The following is a 21,419-nucleotide window of genomic DNA, read 5'->3' on the forward strand; positions in this document are numbered from 1 at the left end:
CCATCATCCAGCTCTCTTCCTCCCCTGTGCCCCTTCATGGGCTTTTTCACCACATCAAGACTACTAGTGCCTTGACTCTTGCTTGTTTCCTCTATGTGTTAGCTACTTAGCCTTGAATCCTTTCCTACCTCCAAGAGACAGCAAGTTCTCTTACCTATGTCATCATACCTAAGTCACTCCAAGTCCTCTTACCTAGGTTGTCAAATGACCCACCCCTCTTGTCCTTCCACTGCACCAACCCTAAAAATCTTCAATTCTGGAGCAATTAGCCACTGCTATTCTCTAACATTAAACACAAGCTATTAAGCACATTAGAAAAAAAGAAAATTACAATTATACAAGATGGATACCATTACACACTAACATTATACGACTGTTGCTAGGACCTCAAAATCTCTATTTTTTTTTTTTTTCCTGTTTCCATTCAGCACAGTCTAGTCTTTAAGCCCCACTCTCTTTTTTTTTGGATAGTTTCTTAATGAATTCAATCTAAAATCACAAGGCAATCCCAGCGGCACCTGTGAGTCCCCTTCAGGGACTCCAGTTATTTGATTGTTGAATCTTTTTTATTGTCCCACAACTTCCTGAGGCTCTGTTCATTTTTTTCAGTCTATTTTCTCTCTGTTCAGATTGGGTAAATTCTATTGATCTGTCCTCAAATTAAGTAATTCTATGCTGAGTCACCTCTATTCCACTATCGAGCCCATCCAGCAAGTTATTTTATTTCTGCTATTATATTTTTCAGTTCTATAATTTCCATTTGATTCTTTTTTCATAATTTCTATTTCTTTGTTTAGATTTTCTATTTTCTCATTTGTTTCAAGAGAATTTTTAATTGCTTGTTGAAGCATATTTATGACAGATGTTTTATTTTTATTTTTTATTTGGTGAGGAAGATTGTCCCTGAGTTAACATCTGTTGCCAACCTTCCTCTTTTTGCTTGAGGAAGATTGGCCCTGCGCTAACATCTATGCCAATCTTCCTCTATTTTGTATGTGGGATGTCACCACAGCATGGTTTGACGAGCCGTGTGTAGGTCGGCCTGGGATCTGAACCTGCAAACCCTGGCCGCCACAGCAGAGCATGCAAACTTAACCACTATGCCAGCAGGTCGGCCCCTGATGGCTGTTTTAAAATCATTGTTAGATAACTGGAACATCTTTGGGTTGGGATCAGTTAGTTGTCTTTCCTCACTCAAGTGGTGATTTTCTATTGTATCCTGGACCTTTTGGCTATGATGTTAGGAGATTCAAGGTCTTATTTAAATCTTTTCTTTTAGAAGGTAGTCACCCTTTCTAGGTTTGGCATGCAGGTCCTGGACTAATTTTGTGGGCTGTAGTTCCAATGACAATTTAATTTTCAGAGGCTTTGCAGCACTATTTTGATATGTTTGGTTGCCATGGTGCCACTGGGGTTCCCATTGGTCTCTGTTGGTACTGCCTGAGAAGATAGAAGGAACTTCCTCAGGCCTGGCCACCTGGTCTCTCTAGTATGGATTAGAAGCAAATTCTAATCCATGTCCATGCAGGGACAAAGAAACTTCCCGTTTGTGGATTTTTGTTGTGGTAGGACCCCCTTTACTGGCGCTAGCCAGCTGCCCAGTGTCTCTGGATGGAAGAGGGGTGTCTCAAGCCCATGAAGATAAAGAGGTTTCCTGGACCTCAAACATGTTATGGTAGGATCTCCCTTGCTAGTGCCATCTGGCTCCCAGGTCTCTCTGGGTGGGGCAGGGGAGTCTCAGGCTCATAGGAACAAAGAAGCTTCTGGGGCTGGGCCACTTCTTCGGTGGGATCCTCATTGTCAAAGCTACCCAGATGCTAGTGTCTCTTGGTAGGGGAGAGAAGTCTCAGGTATGGTAGGGAAGGAGAGCCCTTCTCCTGGCCACTTTTCGTCAGCAGGGCTCCCAGTCAATCCCTCTTGCAGGTGCTGCTGGGATTCCCTGGTGTTGTCAGAGGGACTTCTGTTAGATATAAGTGAGGGACAAGTCTGCCTGGGCCACTTTCTATTACTATGTTGGGGTCCAGAAACACTGGGCCTGGGTCCCTTTTTGTTGGTGGGGGGTTGTAAAGAGCCCTGCTGCTATGTTGTTCCTCTAGTCTTAGAACCGCTACCTAGTTTGCCTTCCTCTTTTCACCTTCCAGAACTCTCTTTTGGTTATATCTTGTTAGTTTCCAGGGTTTCTAGTTGTACTTAGTTGGGAAGAGCAAGGAGAAACAAGTCTACGCCATCTTGTCTGAACCAGAATTCCTTGCTTCTTGTTTAATATTTGACAGCATAAGAAGTGTATAAAGTAGCTTGACATGACTTGTGATTCATACATTAGTTGTCCTAGAAATGACTTTACCTAAGTTTCACAGCCTAAGTTTGACATATAAGTACTGTTTTGCCTTGTGATTTTAGATTGAATTCATTAAGAAACTATCCAAAAAAAAACCCCAGCAAGAGAGAGGGCACCATTGGAGAGCAGTAGCAAATTGCAGAACGCAAGTTCCATCTACAGAGGGTTGCCTCTACTCAGCCCTAACTAAAGTCATTTAAGAACGTGGCCCAGTGTTGCTGGATGTTTTGTTTTAAGAGAAGCCAGAAGTCTGATTTTCTTAGGTGAACACTATGTGTTTTTTTAAATGTAAGCTATAAAGTCAAAATTTTTAAATACTGCACAGGTCAAACAAAATTACAAATTTGTGAGCCAAATCCAGCCCACAGGCTTTCCATTCATTATAATCTTCCACACCTAGCACACTGCCTTATATATGGTTAGTATTCAAAACACTTATTAAAATAAAGATCTAGATAACTGGATGGGCAATGGGGGGTAACACATATGTAATACATTTAGAAATTCTTCAGGTCAATATGCAGGAGATTCTCTCCTAACCAGCTTGCTAGACTGAGTAGCAACACTGCAGTCCCAGGTTAAATTCGCTGACAGAGGCCTCTGGCAGAGGAAGCCTCATGCTGTTACACCACTTCACTCTTTGCCCCTGTACCACTTCTTCCACCATGGGCTATTTGTATAGCTAGGGTCAGCTGTGTTTGATCCCATGTCTGAAGATGCCATGAGCATATTAATTAAAAAATAAAATTGAATTATGCAAAACAACAAAAACAGGAAGCAAAAGCAATTGTTTTTGTTTCTATGATAACTAAATTAAATACTCTAGAAAAAATTAAAAAGACATTTTTTAAAAACTTACTTTTGAATTAGCTATGGGCATGACAGCAATAAAAAAACACTGGAGAAAAAAACTTTAAAAATCTAGGAGTCTACATTCATGTTGCTTCACCAGTACCTAAATTCTCACTCTACTTTAAATAACCCAAACTGGAAATCACAGATGTCACATTATGAATGTGGTTTAAGCAGAAACAGATAATGTAAAACTTCAATAAACATGCCCACACTCATAGAAAAGGCCTTGGCTCTTCATCGAATGAATATATACATACATGTTTAAAGTTATAAAAAAGATTCACTTTTTATGATTCCCTGCTTCCACTGATTTTTCTGATTAACTAACCAACTATGGGCCTAACTGAATCCCATGAGACACTTTTGACAGGTAGCTCAGGTGACTGCCATTTGGATAAATGGAGAAAATCTGCAGGCAATGACCTTTGCTGATCTTTGCAGTGACTTCTCTGGTAAAGTTCTTGTATCCTGTGCCATGGAGATGTTCTCATCTTTTGTAACTGGTGCACCAGCATCCTCTTTTCCTAAATTAAAAAGAGAGAAAAAGAGAAGAGGAGGAATCAGTTAGATGCATATCTATTACGCTTACAGACTCATGGGATTTTTCAATTCAGAGCTGCAAGGATTCTTGGATACTGTTTACCCCAAACTACTCATTTTACAGAAAAGGAAACCCAGGCCCCCAGTGGTTAGGTGACTTGGCTAAGGTTAAACACATCACCAACTTGTATTAATGTTCACACTCAGTAGGCCATATTTTATCTATTTAATGTTATTCATACACTAAGCACCATACAAGTAGAGAGCACCAAGCTATTGAATTAAACTAAATAGCCCACATGTCAAAATGCCAAAAAAAATTAATGTTAAATACTGCCCCAGCCCACAACGAAGAATAGCTAGGATAATTTATTATGCACATCTGCCAAAATAAAACAAAATAAAAATCAATATTAACTTTTCAAAGTACTGTGGTAATAGCCATAACAAACAAAATGGTGGAAAATAGATTATATTTATTAAATAAATAAATAAGCCAACTCTGATTTTCCTGGCTTTTCTTAGTGACATTATATAAAGAGTAAAGGACTTAAAGTCTTTTAATGTTTAATTTCCTTTCTTCAAAAACTTACAAAATTCACCCAACGAACTGAAACCACATCTCCCCAGTAAAGAGGGAGTGAGGCTCTGTACCAGAAGTATTAAAACCACTCATGAACAAAAGCAGCAAATTACACACTTCCAAACATTTACTATTTCGCATTTTCATGTGTTACACTAGATCTCCCCCAGAAAATATTCTTATCCAACTATACTGGAGTTTCTGGATTCTAGGGGTCACAGCGAATTCATGTGGGACCCATTCCAGATAACGAAGAGAGACCTGTACTTATCAAGTACATTACCTGTACGTTACCAAGGCCAAAATAAATAAATAAATAAATCCTTTTCAGGACTGGCTGCCTCTTAGCAAAGGCTCAGCATAAAGCCAACTTTTACCATTCTGGGAGTTCTCTGGAAACACTGACATGATCCGACCTATTGGGGCTTAAGAATGATCAACTGTTTGCTTTTCCATCTATGCTGAAATATACCTACCATAGTGCCCACTGAAAGCAGAATTCTCACTGTTTTCCAGAAAGAGAAAACAAACAAAAACTTTTCCGTTATTGATCACCCTGTTCATCAGTGAAAGAGGGACATCATCCACATTCATCTTTTATTTTAGACCACAGTTCATGATTATTCCAAAATCATCAGATGCTTCCAGAACAACATCTTTGATACTCTTATGGAGAAAAAACCCACACAAGTTGTTGATCTGTTCCATAACAGATCTTGCCAATGTGTCCTACAGAACAAGGTAATCCAGGAAAGATTAGGAGGCTGGGACTACCATGAGCAAGTACACTCTATCTAGATATCTGATATCTGAGTTTTCAGTCTCAGGAGCTGGCAATCAAGACAGGGTAGTGAGGGTTTTTCCAAGGCAGCCCAAATCCTGCGCATGCAGCTTTCTGTGACAGTCACTGATAGCTCCATCTTAAAATCATTGTTGCTTTAGATTCCATCCCAATAACAAGTCAGTCTTCTGTTCCAAAGGCTATGCCAGGTGGCATCCAAAGAAAGAGGGCAAGCCAAGAAGTGAGCCCAATCATGATTTTCAGATATCACACCTGAGGACGACCGTTTCAGGTTCTGTGTTGTTTATAAGGATATCCTGGCAGAAACAAGGCCTTGTTCAGACAAAGACGCATTCTAATAAATTAAACTGAAGTTTATATGATGCAGGTGAGCATCATAGATATGTTCAATGTCTGAAGAGACACAATGCCAGGTTAGAAGGGTGAATCACCTTAATAGGTTTCCAACAACTACGTCTTGCCACACTGAATAGCAAAGTTGTCAGTTTAATGAGATAATTTACTGCATTGTCTAATCACAAGATCATTTGTTTATTCATTTATTCCATGCATATTTATTGAGAAATGGGCATTGAAAATTCAGTGGTGAATAAAAGAAATATAATCCCAGCCCTTATGGAATATATACTTTAATGTGAGAGTGATCGTCAATAAATAACCACTCAATAAATATAAAGTTATAAATTGTGATGAATACGAAGAAGGAAAGAACAGTCCCAAGGAAGAAGAGGAGAGAACACGAGTTAAATCAAGAAGTCAAGGAAAGACCCTGTGTGGAAGTGACATTTAAGCTGAGATATGAGGATGGTGTGTATAGGAGTGAAGAAGGGGACAAGAGACCCTGGGTGGGGAATGGCACTTGGGACAGAGGTAGGAAGTTCTTGGCACAATCAAGGAACAGAAAGAAGACCATGTAGCTGGAGCAAAGTGAGTAAGAATGGGCGTGGCAAGAGATGAGAATGAGAGGTAGACAAGAGTCAAGTCAGGTGGGGTCTTTTAGGATTTAAGAATCCTGAATTTAAACTTAAATACAATGGGAAGCTGGTTAAGGATTTTGTGCAAAAAAAATGATACTGCCTGAGGTGGAGATTAGAGCAGTCTAAGAGGCAATATAGCCAGCCTTTGATGTTCTAGGGGTTAAGATCCAGCACTCTCCCTGCTGTGGCCCAGGTTCGTGTCCTGGTCAGAGAACCACAATACCCATCTGTCGGATGTCATACCGTGGCGGCTGCATGTTACTATGATGCTGACAGCTATGCCACCGGTATTTCAAATACCAACAGGGTCATCCATCGTGGACAGGCTTCCAGAGCTTCCAGACTAAGAGAGACTAGGAAGAAGGACCTGGCCACCCACTTTCAAAAAAACTGGCCATGAAAACCCTATAAAGAGTATCAGAGCATTGTGTGATATAGTGATGGAAGATGAGAAGATGGCACAAAAAGACCAGGGAGGGTTCTGCTCTGCTATACGTGTCAATAGGAGTCAATTTGAGGGCACTAAACAACAAGAGGGCATGTAGGGAGACCAATTAAGAGCTAGTGCAGTAGCCCAGGCATGAGAGGATAGTGCTACGATGCAGGTACTGGAGATGGAATTAAAAGGATCAATTTAAGACATACTTTGGAGTTGAACTAATAGACTTTGGTGGTAATTAGATCTGAGAATTTAAGGATTATTAGATATGAGAAGTAAAGGGTTATTTTCAGCTTTCCAACATCTGCAGCTAGGTTAATGGAGGCATCATTCCTGGCACAGGAGAGACTAGAGGAGGAAATCAAGAGTTCTATTTCAAAGGCAGTTCTATTTGCGAGGCAACCTGTGAAAAACCTTCAAGTGATGATGTTGAGTAAGCAGTTAAACATGAAGGTCTGAAACTCAAAAAAAGAGATCGGGGGGGGGGGGGGGGGACAGGGAGGTGGCATACTGGTTAAAGTCTTGTGCTCCACTTTGGTATCCCAGGGTTCGGATCGCAGGTGTGGACCTACACACCGCTCATCAAGTCATGCTGTGGCAGCATCCCACATATAAAACAGAGGAAGACTGGCACAGATGTTAGCTCAGCGACAATCTTCCTCAAGCAAAAAGAGGAAGGCTGCCAACAGATATTAGCTCAGGGCAAATCTTCCCCACCAAAAGAAAAAAGAGATATGGGTTGTGGCTTTAAATACAATTTATGTGCTGAGAACTCCCATATTATACTTTCCAGCCCAAGCTGCAGAGAAGAGATTCAAACCCCAATCTGTTCCACTACTAAGTTCATGAAGCTCTTCCACTGCTCCATGCTCAAGTAAGAAGTAATGTGCTACCACTGCTAAGGAAATAAGAAAAGTTCACTGAGGAAGTGACTTGGGGTTTGAGGGATGTACAGATACTTTGAAGAGAGAAGGAAGTTGAAGGGCATTCCAGGTAAAGGCTAGCACTCACACAAAGGCCCAGAGCTGTGAAATGTCCTGACATGGTAAAGGATTAGCGAGAGATTTATTGTAGCTACCAACAGGTCGAGGACACAAGTGCTAGGCTGGGAGGGACTGGGATGGGGAGAAGAATAAGGCTGGTGGAGACGTGGGATAGGTCCTACGGCACAGGCTCTAGTTACTGCCCAATTATCTATTCTCTTCTTTCCTGGTAATAAGAATTCCAATTTTTAGCTGGGTTTACTAGTTAAAAGTCTACATTCCTCAGCTTTCTTGCAATTAAGCATGGCCTACATGTCTAAGCTTATCCAATAAAATGCAGGTTAAAGTGTTGTAAGTGACTTCCAGGAAGTGTCCTTAAAGGAGAGAGGCTCAGCCTTTCCTCTCCCGCTTCTTGCTGGATGGAATGTGGATGTGATAGCTGGAACTCAAGCACTCATCTTGGTCCTGGAGGCCACAGGACAAGGGTGCTTTCTACTGTGCAGAGCAGCACAACAGAATGACCTGAAGACTGGAACTATCCTACAAGCCCTGGCCTACCTACCTCTGGTCTTCTTTTATATAAGATAGAGATAAACTTGTTTCTTGTTTAAGTCATTGATATTTTAGGATTTAATGCCATTCCCAGCAGAAGATACTTTCTAACATATAGATGATGAAACTGACAAGCTTGGACACTATCCTATAAAGCACTATAAAGGCAAGGGACACACACATTTTAGGGCTACGAATCTGGCAGCACTCTGGAGTGGAGAGACAAGACCAGCAGAGAACTCAGAAAGCTGGGGTTGGAGTCCAGGCGAGACACATTCAGAATGTGAATTAAGAGAGTGGCAGTGAGAGTGAACAGAGGCAAGATTTGAGAGGTTATCTCTGAGAAGGATGCTGCTCAGTGTGTCTCCCATCACCAAGAATGACTTAGTATATGAAAAATGGCCTTAAATCAAATGAGTTTTTTACTAAATATCAAGAAGAACGCCTTGAGAGAGCAGTAAAACTCCGTGATGAAGTTACTAGAAGAGGGAAGAGGCGCTGGCAGTCCTGAGCAAGTCCTCAGTTTTGTCGTATCAGAGGCAGAGCTAGGCAGAGCTGGCCCACGCATTCTGTGGTCCCTTCCAGTTCAAAAAATTCTAGAAACTAATGACCACCAAAATCTTCATCTAAAAGAGAGAAGTTTCTTAAAAAGATACACTTCTAATAAAAGTAACTGCTCACATATTCCCGAAGAAACACTCTAGGAAGAAAAGTCCAGTGAAATACTAATCTGATTCTACAAATTATCTGAAACTTCTATTTTAAGTGTTTAAAAGTAAAATGCCATGGTTTGCTAAGGGTGGCACTGCCACTCACATATTATCAAGTGCAAACCCAACACCTTATTTTGGTAATAAAAATTATTCTGATTTGGCCTTCTCATACATAAACTGGCAAGTCTGGTGATTCTCTTTTTTTTTTGGTGAGGAAGATTGGCCCTGAACCAACAACCGTTGCCAATCTCCCTCTTTTTGCTTGAGGAAGATTGTCCCTGAGCTAACATCTGTGCCAATCTTCCTCTATTTTGTATGTGGGACACCACCACAGCATGGCCCCATGAGCAGTGCATAGGTCTGCACCCAGGATCTAAACCTGTGAACCTAGGGCCGCCAAAGCAGAGCACACAAACTGAACAAACCAACCACCCGGCTGGCCCCAGTGTGATGATTCCTAACACTTTACAAACACATCAAAAGGTTTTCAGATGATTAGACTGTGATGCTAAGTGGAGGCAATGTGAAGAATAAAGCAAGGAATTAGGCCAAAGAGGTGTTTTGATCTATCCAATTAGAAGAATGACAAATCCAAGCTTTTTCCATCTCTGAATAAACAGCCACAGAAATTTATAATTTCCAACAAGATCTCAATAAAAACTGCAATATATATTTGTAAATGAAAATATTTCCCTTCAGATCTCTCAAAATTAATCAACCAGGAAAATGTATTTTATAGGCCCGTTGCCTAATGAAATGCAGAAATGACAACACAAGTCCTCACAGGGGCAGGGTACGTTCATGTTATAATCATTTGCTGTGTTGCAAGTTTGCCAGGCATAATGAGGGCTGATGATCATTTTAGGACCCCATACCCAGCTCTTGCCAGAGCCAAGGCTCAAGGGCACCAATGAGTTCCCTTCTTCACAAAATCCCCAGACCAAGTAACTCTCTCACTCTGAAATAAAGCCAATGAAATTGTATGGTGCCAGAGAGTTTGGGTTTTTTTGTTTGTTTGTTTTGGTTTATTGCTGCAGGCAACTTTAATAAGCCTCAGGCTGAATCTGGCTTCTTGGACATCAAGGTCAAAGAGGAAGAGCATCACATCTGGCTGGCTCATGCACCGCTGGCTACTTTCCAGCCAAGTAGAAAGTATCACATTTGATCCACACCACAACTTTGTACTAAGGGTAGAATGAATATTGTTATTCCAGTTTCACCAAGGAAATGAGAGCAATGAAGAGGCAGAGCCAGTGGATGACAGCATGCAGGGATCCTAGTGCTGACTGTGGTGACCTGTGCCCCACACAAGCAAGAATCAGAGCATCGTGGGGAAAGCCATGAAGACCTACATGAAGATATTGCTTAAGTGGCCACGGGACCCCCTGAAATGCCAGAGTCAACCCAGTGAAGGTCCTGAGTATGTATGGAGTTTCAGGCACTGCAAATGACCCTGTCTCTGTCCTCAGAGAACTCATATGCTAGAAATGAGACAAAGATGCAAACAAATATTAAAAGTACACAGTGTTGTGACCGCTGGAGCAGTGTGCCCAAAGGCAGTGAGGAGTGAGACAGGCAGCTTCACAGTGAGCCCCTGAGCTGAAAATGGGAAGGCTGAGTAGGAGCTGACAAGATGGATGGGCATGGGGAGCAATCCAGAAAGGGAGAAAAGCACATGCAAAGGCATACAATCAAGAGTAAACTGAGAAAGATGAAGGCTCTGTGTCTGACAACTAGCAGGGACCAGACCACCAAAAGCCTCGTATGACATGATGAAGAGCATATTTTAGGGATGGAAAGTCACTGAAAAATTTGAGAATAACATGATCAGAATTAGATATGATAAGAAGTAAATGGTGAGTGTACTGTTCCTTTGAAGATAATCTTTTTCTCTAGCTGCTTTTAAGATTTTCTCTTTGCCTTTGGTTTTCAGTAGTTTTATCTTGATGTATCTCAATTTGGATTTTTTTTTTTTAATTCTACTTGCAATCATTGGTCTTCTTAAATCTGTGGTTTGGTATCTCAACTGTTATGAAAAATCTCAGCCATTATCTCCAAATTTCACCTTTGTTCATCTTCTCTCTCATCTCCTTCTAGGACTCTAATTAAACTTATTTAGACTTTCCCACTGTATTCTCTATGTCTTTTATCCTCTCCCTCTGGGTTTTCTATTTGTCTGGCCATGCTATACTCTAGATAATTTTTTCTTACCATCTTCCAGTTTGTTAATTTTCTCTTCAGCTTTATCCAATCTTCTGTTAAATCCATCCACTGAAGGTTTTTTCTTTAAACTAATCAAGTATATACTTTCCCTCATCTACTAAGTTTTTAATTTCATTATAGTTATGTTTATTGCAGGAAGCTTTATTTGGTTTCTTTTCCAATTTGCTATGTCACATTTCATAGTTTCCTATTCTTTGCAGATATCTTCAAGTTTAACTTTTATTTCTTTAAAGCAGTTTTTTATAAATGGCAATTAGTCCAATATCTGATGAAATTTATGAGGGCCGTTTCTGTTGTTTGTAGTTGCTGATGGTTCTTGCCCTTGAAGGAGTTTCCTTGGGTGTCTAATTATATTTAGGTGCTGGTCAGTGAATAATTTGAGGCCTAGGTTGAAGAAACTTTCCTTTTGAAAGAATTTCCACTTGATTTTGGCAGATACCTGGAGGCAGTACAAGCCCTTAAACCAATTCAAGGCTTGGGATTCCTTGGTTGGCCCAGTTGGCTTGAAGCTGGGCTGCAATTCCACAGAAGAGTTGGTATGTTTCAGATCTACCCACACTCTGATGGTGTACAGCCCACTGGGGTCCCAGCTTCTCATGAGGAGTCTGAGCTTTATTCTGTCCCTCCCCTCGAAACTGCTGGTCAGGGGCCAGCCTGGTGGCGCAGTGGTTAAGTGCACACATTCTGCTTTGGCAGCCCAGGGTTCACCGGTTCAGATCCTGGGTGCATACATGGCACCGCTTGGCACGCCATGCTGTGGCAGGCATCCCACATATAAAATAGAGGAAGATGGGCACGGATGTTAGGTCAGGGCCAGTCTTCCTCAGCAAAAAGAGGAAGATTGGCAGTAGTTAGCTCAGGGCTAATCTTCCTCAAAAAAAAAAAAAAAAAAAAAAAAAAAAAAACCCTGCTGGTTAAATCTGCAGTGTAGCCTGGTTCTCCATTCCAATTTTAACCTGCTAAAGCCTGTCAGCTCTTGGATGCTCTAAGAAGAAGGGTGGTTTTTTTAATCCAAATATTTTAGTTGTTTCAGTGGGAGGGCATGTGCCCATCATGACTATTAACAGAAAGTCCCTAGGATTTACATTTTTGAAATATTTTTCAGGTGACAGTATAGAGCATAGTTAGGGAGCAGTGATGGGGTGAGAAGAGAGGCGGCAGTGGCAATCTGTGCAGGAAACACACCAGGGGGACAGTAAGAAAGCTACCGTGATAGTGCCCAATGTTACATTAAGGTAGAAGCACACAGGATGGAGAGAAGAAGCAGGTATTCTCACATTTATTTTTCTCAGCAACCCCATGAAGGAAGTACTACTATTCTGATTTTTAGAGAATGGCAATCAGCAGTTCAAAGAGGTAAAGTAACTTATCCCAGGGTTCATTCAAGGAGACGAATAGTAGAGGGGACATCAGAACCCAGTATGACTCCAAATCCAAACTCTTTCCACCACAGTATGATGAGATCTGGAAGAAAGACAGGTGCAGGTGGAGGGGTTCCAATGAAGATGGGAGGGTTGCCAAAAATTTTATAATTCAGTTAGAGACAGCCACTGAACGATTTAAAATTTCAGAAGATGCCAAGTGATAAACAGCTCCCTATATAATTTCACTGCTTCCACCCATAGCGATGATAGAGTAATTGAAAGCATGAGCTTTGGAGACACAAGTCCTAAATTCAAACCCAGGTCCTGTGACCTGAAACTATGTGGCTTTGAACAAATTAGTCCTTCTCTCTGAATTTGCTCCTTTGTAAACCAAGAGTAGCTTACCTCGTGAGTTATGTTTACATGTAGAGCCCTGGCACAGAGTACATTAATAAAAACTGTTAAATACTATTAATGTTGTTATTATTATTACTAGCTCTTACAGTGAGTTTTGAGTGAATCCAATCCTGTCACCCTGGGCACAACCAACTGGACAGGACTAGTGTACAGGACAATGGCAACATTATAAAATGGGTCACACTTCCTCATTTATAAAATGTGACCCATCTTACAAAGTTAATGGGAAGATTAAATGAAATTAATGTGTGTAAAAGTGGTATAGTGGCTAGAACACAGTAGGCACTCAATAATTGCTATATAATATATATTTAAACTGCATATACTTTGTATGCTTGGTATACTCTGTGCAAAGTAAAGGGGACAAGAGATGGTGCTACATAGGTAAGCAGAGGCCAGACCAATATTAAGAAGTTGGATTTATCCCAAAGGCAAGGGAGAGCTAGAGAAGAAAGTAGGCAGGACACTAATACGATTTATGCTTTAAGGAGCTCACATTGGTTGCTATATGGAGAAGAGATTTAGGAGAAGTAAGACTGGAGGCAGAAAGGCCCAATGTTACATTAAGGCAGAAGCACTTAAGAAGTTAGCAGGTTAGGGGCCAGCCCTGTGGTGTAGCGGTTAAGTCTGGGGCACTCCACTTCAGCAGCCTGGGTTCGTGGGTTCAGATTCCAGGAGCAGACCTACACCACTCATCAGCCACGCTGTAGTGGTGACCCACATATAAAGTGGAGGAAGATCAGCACAGGTGTTATCTCAGAGCTAATCTTCCTCAAGCAAAGAAAAAAGAAGTAGTTAGCAGGTTACTCAAATAAATCAGACTAGGGACCCGCCTGGTGGTGCAGAGGTTAAGTGCACACGTTCCACTTTGGCAGCCGGGGTTCGCCGGTTCACATCCCAGGTGCGGACATGGCACCGCTTGGCAGGCCATGCTGTGGCAGGCATCCCACATATAAAGTGGAGGAAGATGGGCACGGATGTTAGCTCAGGGCCAGTCTTCCTCGGCAAAAGGAGGAGGATTGGTGGCAGATGTTAGCTCATAGCTAATCTTCCTCAAAAAATTAATTAATTAATTAATTAAATAAACCAGACTAGTGGCAGAGGGGATGGAAGTTTCTGGATAGAGAAGTATTTAGAAGGCAAAACTGAGAAGATTATTTAGACGCTACTGAGGAACTGGAGGTGGGGGAGGTTACAGAAGTAGACTAAGGAACAGAAAAAACTGCCTCATTTCCTTGTAACAGAAGTTCACAAAGTATAGTTCCCTGACCAGCAGCATCACCTGGGAACTCTGAGAAATGCAAGTTCTCAGGCCCCACCCCAGACCGACTGACTCAGAAGCTCTGGGGGTGAGGCCCAGCAATCTGTTGGAACAAGCCCTCCAGAGGATTCTGATTCTGATTCACACTGAAGAATGAGAGCCACTGCTATAGACAAATGAGCAATGAGCTACCATAGGAAGAGCATCTTCAGGCAATCAGGAGGGGATGTAAGTTCAGTTGGGACTTAGTGAGTCTGAGGTGTAGGATATTAGATCTGTTGGATATTAGATCTGATGCTTAAGAGAGAAGTCTGGGCTGGAGAGAGAAATGAGGGTATCACCTGTGTACAGGAGGCAAATGAATAAGTGGACTGGCTCCTTCAGAGAGGGCTCCGAATTAAAAGGGAAGCAAGCTTAGGTCAGAGCAGTAAGGAACACCACTATTTAAGAAAGCACAGGTAGGAAACTTTGCAAGGAAACTGAGGCGTGGTGAGAGAGGCAGGAGAAAAATCAAGCTAATGCGGAGTCAGAGAAGCCAAAAAAAGCAAGCGTTTCAATAAAGAAAGCATGGTCAGCTGCGTGGCCTTAGTGACAAGGTCACAGGCAACCCTAGTGAGACTAATTTCAAAGAAGGAAACAGTGAAGTCAGAATGCCGTGCATGGGGACTTGAGTGAGAGGTGAACTGCGGAGATAAGAGTGTGTACTAGGCTCCGGAAGTCTGGCTGTGAAGGAGAGGAATAATACAGGGTGGTAGCTGTAGGGGGAGAGAAAAATCACAATATGATTTTTATTATTTTATTTTTTTTAAGATAAGGGAGGTTTGGACATGGTTAATTGCTGATGGGAAGGAACCATTAAAGAAGGTGTGGTTGAAGAGGGCACAATTAGAAAAGGGAGGGGCCCCTGGACAGGAAGGGATGGGATCCAGAACCCAGAGGAAAGGATTAACCTCAGGCAGAAGGACAGAGAGATGCCAACTTCACTGTATCAGAAGAAATGGAGAAGGGGATGAGTCTAGAAACAAGTCATTTCTAAGTGTGGCAGCCGAAGGCTGAAGGGGTTCACAGGGACACCTTTTGTTTCTCCGAAACTCAGAAGCCAAATTCATGTGCTGAAAAGTGCTAGGATACTCACCCCATTCAGAGCTGGGTTCCAAAATTCCAGAGGAGGATCACATGTGAACAGCACCCCAAAACAGCAGGCCTGAACATGCCAGGCACTGTGCTCTATGCGTTCAAAATAATAACAGTAACTAGTTATGGAGCACCTGTTGCACACGCCTGGCACTGTTAGGTGATTTACATACACTACCGCAGTGAATATTCTCCAGTAATCGAATGAGGCAGGTATAGTCATGCCAATTTTAGAGATAAGGGAAATGAGGCTCACCAAGATCAACTAACACGCTTGCCCATGGTTACCAGCCAGGAAGTGGCACGGAGAGGATTCAAACCCAAGTCTCACGAATGCCGACACCTCATCCCTTCCCATGATGCCACAGAACCTTCAGGATCCGAACAGAACTGACGGAAGTGAGGATGAAAAAGAAAAGGTGATTTTTGAGAGATGTGCCTGAGTGATAAGATACTGGGAGAAGTCAATCAACTCTGTTTGGGGCACATTTCAAGTTTGGGGTGACAACGGGATAGAAGTATGACGATGTCCTCTACCCAAGCTGGAGATATGGTTCTACATGTCTGGGTAGAGGTTGGGAACATCAATTAGATGATAACATTGAGAGAAGACAGATAAGTAGAGACCAGGGAAAGAAGGACTTAACATACCACGAGTAATAGGATGAATAAATCAATGAAAAGGAAGCTAATACTCAAGCATTAAGAAGAAAAAAAATCCCTCCACTACCCCATTTTCCTGCACTGTTCTAATTTACAGCCTGGTGAGGGATTAAGAAAGGAGGTACTCGTGACAGGATTTGGTCACCCTCCTCATCAAGCGGACCATGCAAATGCATTCACGTTCCTGAGCTGGAGCTGAGACCTGGATAGCGTGGCTTTCAGGCCCAAACCTGAGTCCCTCACAGGGTTGTCTTCTCAGATGGGGCTTTGTGCTGATTTCCATTCCCAGCTGTTAACTATATTAATTACATCATCAACACTCTTCTGCTTTTCTCTGAGCACTCTCTGCTCCAAATCTTTCTTTGGCCCAGGAGAAACCACTTTTTAATTTCTCTCTATTAAAGCTTTAATTGGCTTTCAGCCTCACGGCTCCCAAAAGACCCAGAATGTAGGCACACACACTTATGTGTTCTCATCTATGGCTGGCTTTAACTTACTAATTCTGCATCTTTCCCAACAGATGAATGACTCCTCCAAGTTTAAATTGACTTCCATCTGAGTTTTTCTTAAAGGGGCCAAGCTTCACATCTTACTGTGATGTGATCATTTCAACACCAGAAACACAGTGTTTACTAAAATCAGACTGGTGTTTCTTTACCTGCCTTCTATGTAGTAGCTATCCATCAAAACTTCAAGAAATGAAAAAAGTGCTAAGATATTTTAGAGGGTTAAGTAAAGATTAACCTCAAAGCATGTGAGGCTAGACTTGATGAGTTTTGCCATATTTGGAGTCTGCAATCCCACATATGTCAAACACATATCTCTCATGTTCCAAGCCTCTGAAAGCACATGCAATATTTCATCCTTTGGAACATTTCCAACAGATATAATAAGACCCAGCCCACTGCTTGGGCAAAAGGGAAAGAATTAAAATGCTGCTTCTCCAAGAGCCAGTCCTCTTTACCAATTCATTTGCTGTGATCTAAAAATAGGAGGACCACAAAGTGACCATTACCAGGCAAAAGAAAACAGTTTAAAGAAGAAGTTGAGGGGCCGCTCCGTGGCTGAGTGGTTAAGTTCACGCGCTCCGCTGCAGCGGCCCAGGGTTCAGATCCTGGGCGAGGACATGGCACTGCTCGTCAGGCCACGTTGAGGCAGCGTCCCACATCCCACAACTAGAAGGACCTGCAACTAAGATATACAACTATGTACTGGGGGGTTTGGGGAGATATAGCAGGGGAAAAAAAAAAAGATTGGCAACGGTTGTTAGCTCAGGTGCCAATCTTTAAAAAAAATAAAATAAAATAAAGAAGTTGATTTTTACAGACTGCATCACTTCTGAGATACATCAGGCCCCACAGGAAACAGCAATGCATCACTCAAAAACAGCTAATGTTTGAAGCATCTTTGATGGAAAATTGCTTCTCCTTAATAAGGTAACAAGCTCCAGTTATAAATGCAAATCAGACTAACGTAGATCACCCCAGCCAGGTTATATAGACTTGGATGAGTCACTGCTTTTGACGCCAAATTGGCAAATCTGAAGGTTTTATAATGTATCCTATGTGGCTGCCGAGGCAAAAAAGGACTCAGGTGTTAAACAGGAGAGGAACTAGTTTGATCCTTCAATTTCAAAGCAGGGAAGGAAGGGGAGTCTCTGCAGAACATTTGCTGAATACAAGACTGTTCTGGGAGCCACAACAAAAATGAGCAAAAACAGTTACAGGAGGGAAATTTTTTCAAAAGTTCAACCATAATAATATCAGTCATGGAATGTAAACTGCAAAAAAAAAAAAGTAGCTCTGAAGAAGAGTCACTGAAGGGAAAGATCTTATTGGAAAGAAATAAGTAGAGCAGACTCTAAGATGACCCCCCAGTGAACCTCACACCTCTGGCCTTCATGCCCTTGTATAATCCTCTCCTTCAAGTGTGGGAAGGCCTGTGACTTGCTTCTAACCAAGAGAATAAGGCAAACATGATGGGTGTCACTTCCATGGTTAGGTTACATAAGACTCAACTTCTATCTTGATAGCAGACTCTCTCCCTTGCTGGATCTGATGAAGCCAGTTGCCATACAGAGACGCCCATGCAGCAAGGAGCTCAGAGCAGGCTCTGGCCAGCAGCTAGCAAAGAACTGAGGTCCTCAGTTCAAGAGCCCACAAGGAACTGAATCTGGCCAAGAACCACATAAGCTTAGCAGCAGATCCTTCCCCAGACGAGCCTTCAGATGAGCAACACCTTGACTGTGGCCTTGTGAGAAACTCTGAAGCAGAGGACAGAGCTGAGCTATGTCCAGATTCTCGACTAAAGGGGAACCTTGTTTCCTCTATTCACAACACTTCGGACACCAAATGTATGCGTTTTCCACAGCAAGCAATTCTCCAGTTCTCTGTGGACACCACCTGGGTGTCCTACAATTTAGTTCAATTCTGACACTAACTACCCAGGGTTAGTGCAGACTTCACAGGTTAAGGGCTCAGTCTCATAAGATTGCCCCCAACTTCAAACACCAAATGCAAGTAGTGGGCCTCCAGGTTTCCCACACTTGTCTGAGTTGGCTACAAACAGGGGAAGAGGTTGCCAGGACCCCCTCCTTAGGTTCAATAACTTGTTGTAATGGCTCACAGAACTCAGGGCAATGCTTAACTTATGTTTATCGGTTTAATACAAAGAATATAATAAATGATACAGATGAATAATCAGATAAAGAGGTATATAGGGCAAGGTCCAGAAGGACCCCAAGTGCTGGAGCTTCTATCCTTGTGGAGTCAAGGTGCACCACCCTCCCACTATATAGATGCATTCACCAACCCAGAAGCTCTCCAAACCCCACAGTGGACAAATTTTTATGGACGCTCCATCACGTAGGCATGACCAACTATTAACTCAATCTCCAGCCCTTCTCCCCTCCCTGGAGGATGGAGGGTGGGGCTAAAAATTTCAAGCTTCTAATCATGGCTATGTCTTTCGGGTGACCAGCCACCATTCTGAAGCTATCCAGGAGCCCACCAAGAGTAGCCTCATAGAACAAGAGACGCTCCTATCATGCAGGAAATTCCAAGGGTTTTAGAAGCTCTGCATCAGGAACTGGGAACAGAGGCCACATATATATTTCTTACTACATTACACTGACCCACATAAAATGCAAGATAGTAAATGTGTTGTTTTAAGCCACTAAGTTTGCGGCAATTTGTTACACAGCGATAGATAATTAATACACATGTAAAATGACAGTTGACATTCAAAGATTGGAGGAATTTTCACAGGAGGAAATGGGAAATTAGGCAGGATTCACGGCAGAAAAGAGGAGGCATGGACGTACAAAGGCAGAGGAGGGAAGGGATTGCTAGGAACAATACAAAGTCCAGCTTGGCTGGACCTAAGATCTGAATGGGCAGGTGGAAGAACACTGGCTGGAGAGCCCAGTCAGGAGGTGGGCAAGGGCAGCCATTAGAGCTCATCACTGACATCACATGGTCTGAGAACCTCTGCAGAAAGATTCATTTGACACTTGCTGCTTCAAGAGGCAACAGGCTTCAAAAAACGTTTTGGAAAATTCCCATGATGGAATACTATGCTTTCTCCTTTTTAAGAGACTTTCCTTTCCATTACCTCATTTGATTTATGCAAGAACCTGTGAAGAAATCAAGGCAGGTATTTATTATGAAGGTTTTTTTTACAAATAAGGAAAAAAGAGGCAAGAATGACTAGCAAAAGCTCTTATTCAGTACTTTTTTTTCCTACTAAGAGTGTTGCTACATCTTGTTGGATCCCCCTTCCACGGTAGAGATGCAAACAGGGCCAGCTAGACAGGTTTGGATCCTGGCCCCAATGCACCAAGGTGGGCCCAACGAGCATTTGTACCTGGAACAGCAGGTGGAAGAGGCCTAGGTGAACTGCAAAGTCAAGAGTGTAGTAGTCTAGAAACTGGTATCAAACGGGCTTTGAAATAAGGAGAGTCAAAATGAGAGTCAGAGCCAAGTAGAGCCTATCAAGTTCATACTCGATTGCTGCTTCCGGCTCAAACAAATGAGTCAGAGCTGAGGAGACCGGCCAAATGGGGGTCAGCTAACTGGGAGCAGAGAGGAGAGACTTTACTGAGCTTTCACCCAGGGGGGCTAGCAAAAGGGTGTGCAGGGGTGGGAGGCTGGTTCCACTTAAAGGGGTAGGGGTGACTCATTCGTTTTTCAGTTTTGTTTTTTAAGCAGTATCTGAAAATCAGGCACAATTTTCTACTGTAAAATGTTAAATAAGATCTGTCTTTAATGCTGGACATTCTACACCCAGAGTAGGATAGCTGTCAGTTCCTTCTCCCCATCCAGAGCCACACAACCCAGTTTTTTCCCCAATAGGCTTAGCTGGAATCTTCAACAGCTTTTTGAAAATCTCAATAGGTTATTGCCACCATCAGTCTATTAGTTAGACAAAGATTTGCCCTGACATGTTGCTGCATGATTTGAAAAACCTAGTGAGTAGTTCTCAAAGGAGAAAAGGCATTATTTAGAGTGATCCAATAAAGGAGAAATCAATGCCAGTATGATGAGTCTGTAGGCACGTATTTCTGCACAGTGGCAATGAAAGGATCTCTAACAAAGCAAAAAATACACAAAACCTTAAGGAAGCAGGTTGGACACTAAGTTACAAAAAAGGCTTCATTACTCAACTGAGTAAACCTGGCGTATGCTGACCAAAGGGATGAACAGGGAAGATCTGCTTGATTAGGCCTTCCCTTCGAGGAATCTGAAGACCTGAAAACTAACTTCACAGACAGTAGTGCTCAGAATCCCAGGTAGAGGGAGGTGGGAAGGAAGACATTAACTATGCCAACCTGTGGCTGATTCTCAGTTTCCCACCTCAATAAATACCAAATAGAACTTTTCTCGGACAATCCGCTCGTCCCTGAATAAAGGTTGATTTTAAGTAATTGTGAGAATGTCTTTTTATTTACTTACTTTTTTTTGGTGAGGAAGATTGTCCCTGAGCTAACACCTGTGCCAATCTTCCTCTATTTCGTATGTGGGACACCACCACAGCATGGCTTGATGAGCAGTGTGTAGACCTACACTCAGAATCCAAACTCGTAAATCCAAGGCTGCCAAAGCAGAGCATGCAAACTTAACCACTATGCCAGCGGGCCAGCCACAAGAATTAGTCTTTTTAAATGAAAATAATCAGGGCCGGCCTGGTGGCACAGCAGTTAAGTGCACATGTTCTGCTTTGGTGGCCTGGGGTTCACTGGTTTGGATCCCAGGTGCGGACATGGGCACACCATGCGGTGGTAGGCGTCCCACATATAAAGTAGAGGAAGATGGGCACAGATGTTAGCTCAGGGCCAGTCTTCCTCAGCAAAAAATAAAAAAGAGGCAGATTGGCAGCAGATGTTAGCTCAGGGCTAATCTTCCTCAAAAAAAAAAAAAAGAAAAGAATCTTTAATCATTTGATACTCACTAAGGAAAGAGAGGCATTCCTTTGTTTCTTGAAAATACTCATCACTTCCTTCTTAGTTCTATACAATTTTCTGTTAGATCTTGTACAGGCTCTTAAAACCTTTATCAGAGTTACTTCCCAATCCTTA

At 42.3% G+C, this 21,419-nt stretch overlaps 1 protein-coding gene across 4 annotated transcripts in view; it reads right to left on the reverse strand.

The window, feature by feature from the left end:
* DIS3L2 (DIS3 like 3'-5' exoribonuclease 2) overlaps nt 1-21,419 on the reverse strand; it is a 359,659-nt gene that overhangs the window by 211,873 nt on the left and 126,367 nt on the right. For all 4 annotated transcript variants that reach the window (XM_046644635.1, XM_046644634.1, XM_046644636.1 and 1 more), the window contains one exon: nt 3,617-3,717. In XM_046644635.1, coding sequence (XP_046500591.1) covers nt 3,617-3,717 — 101 coding nt within the window. The remainder of the gene's footprint in view (nt 1-3,616; nt 3,718-21,419) is intronic.

Source organism: Equus quagga, chromosome 17, assembly GCF_021613505.1.
Source record: "Equus quagga isolate Etosha38 chromosome 17, UCLA_HA_Equagga_1.0, whole genome shotgun sequence".
In the NCBI taxonomy this organism is placed as follows: Eukaryota; Metazoa; Chordata; class Mammalia; order Perissodactyla; family Equidae; genus Equus; species Equus quagga.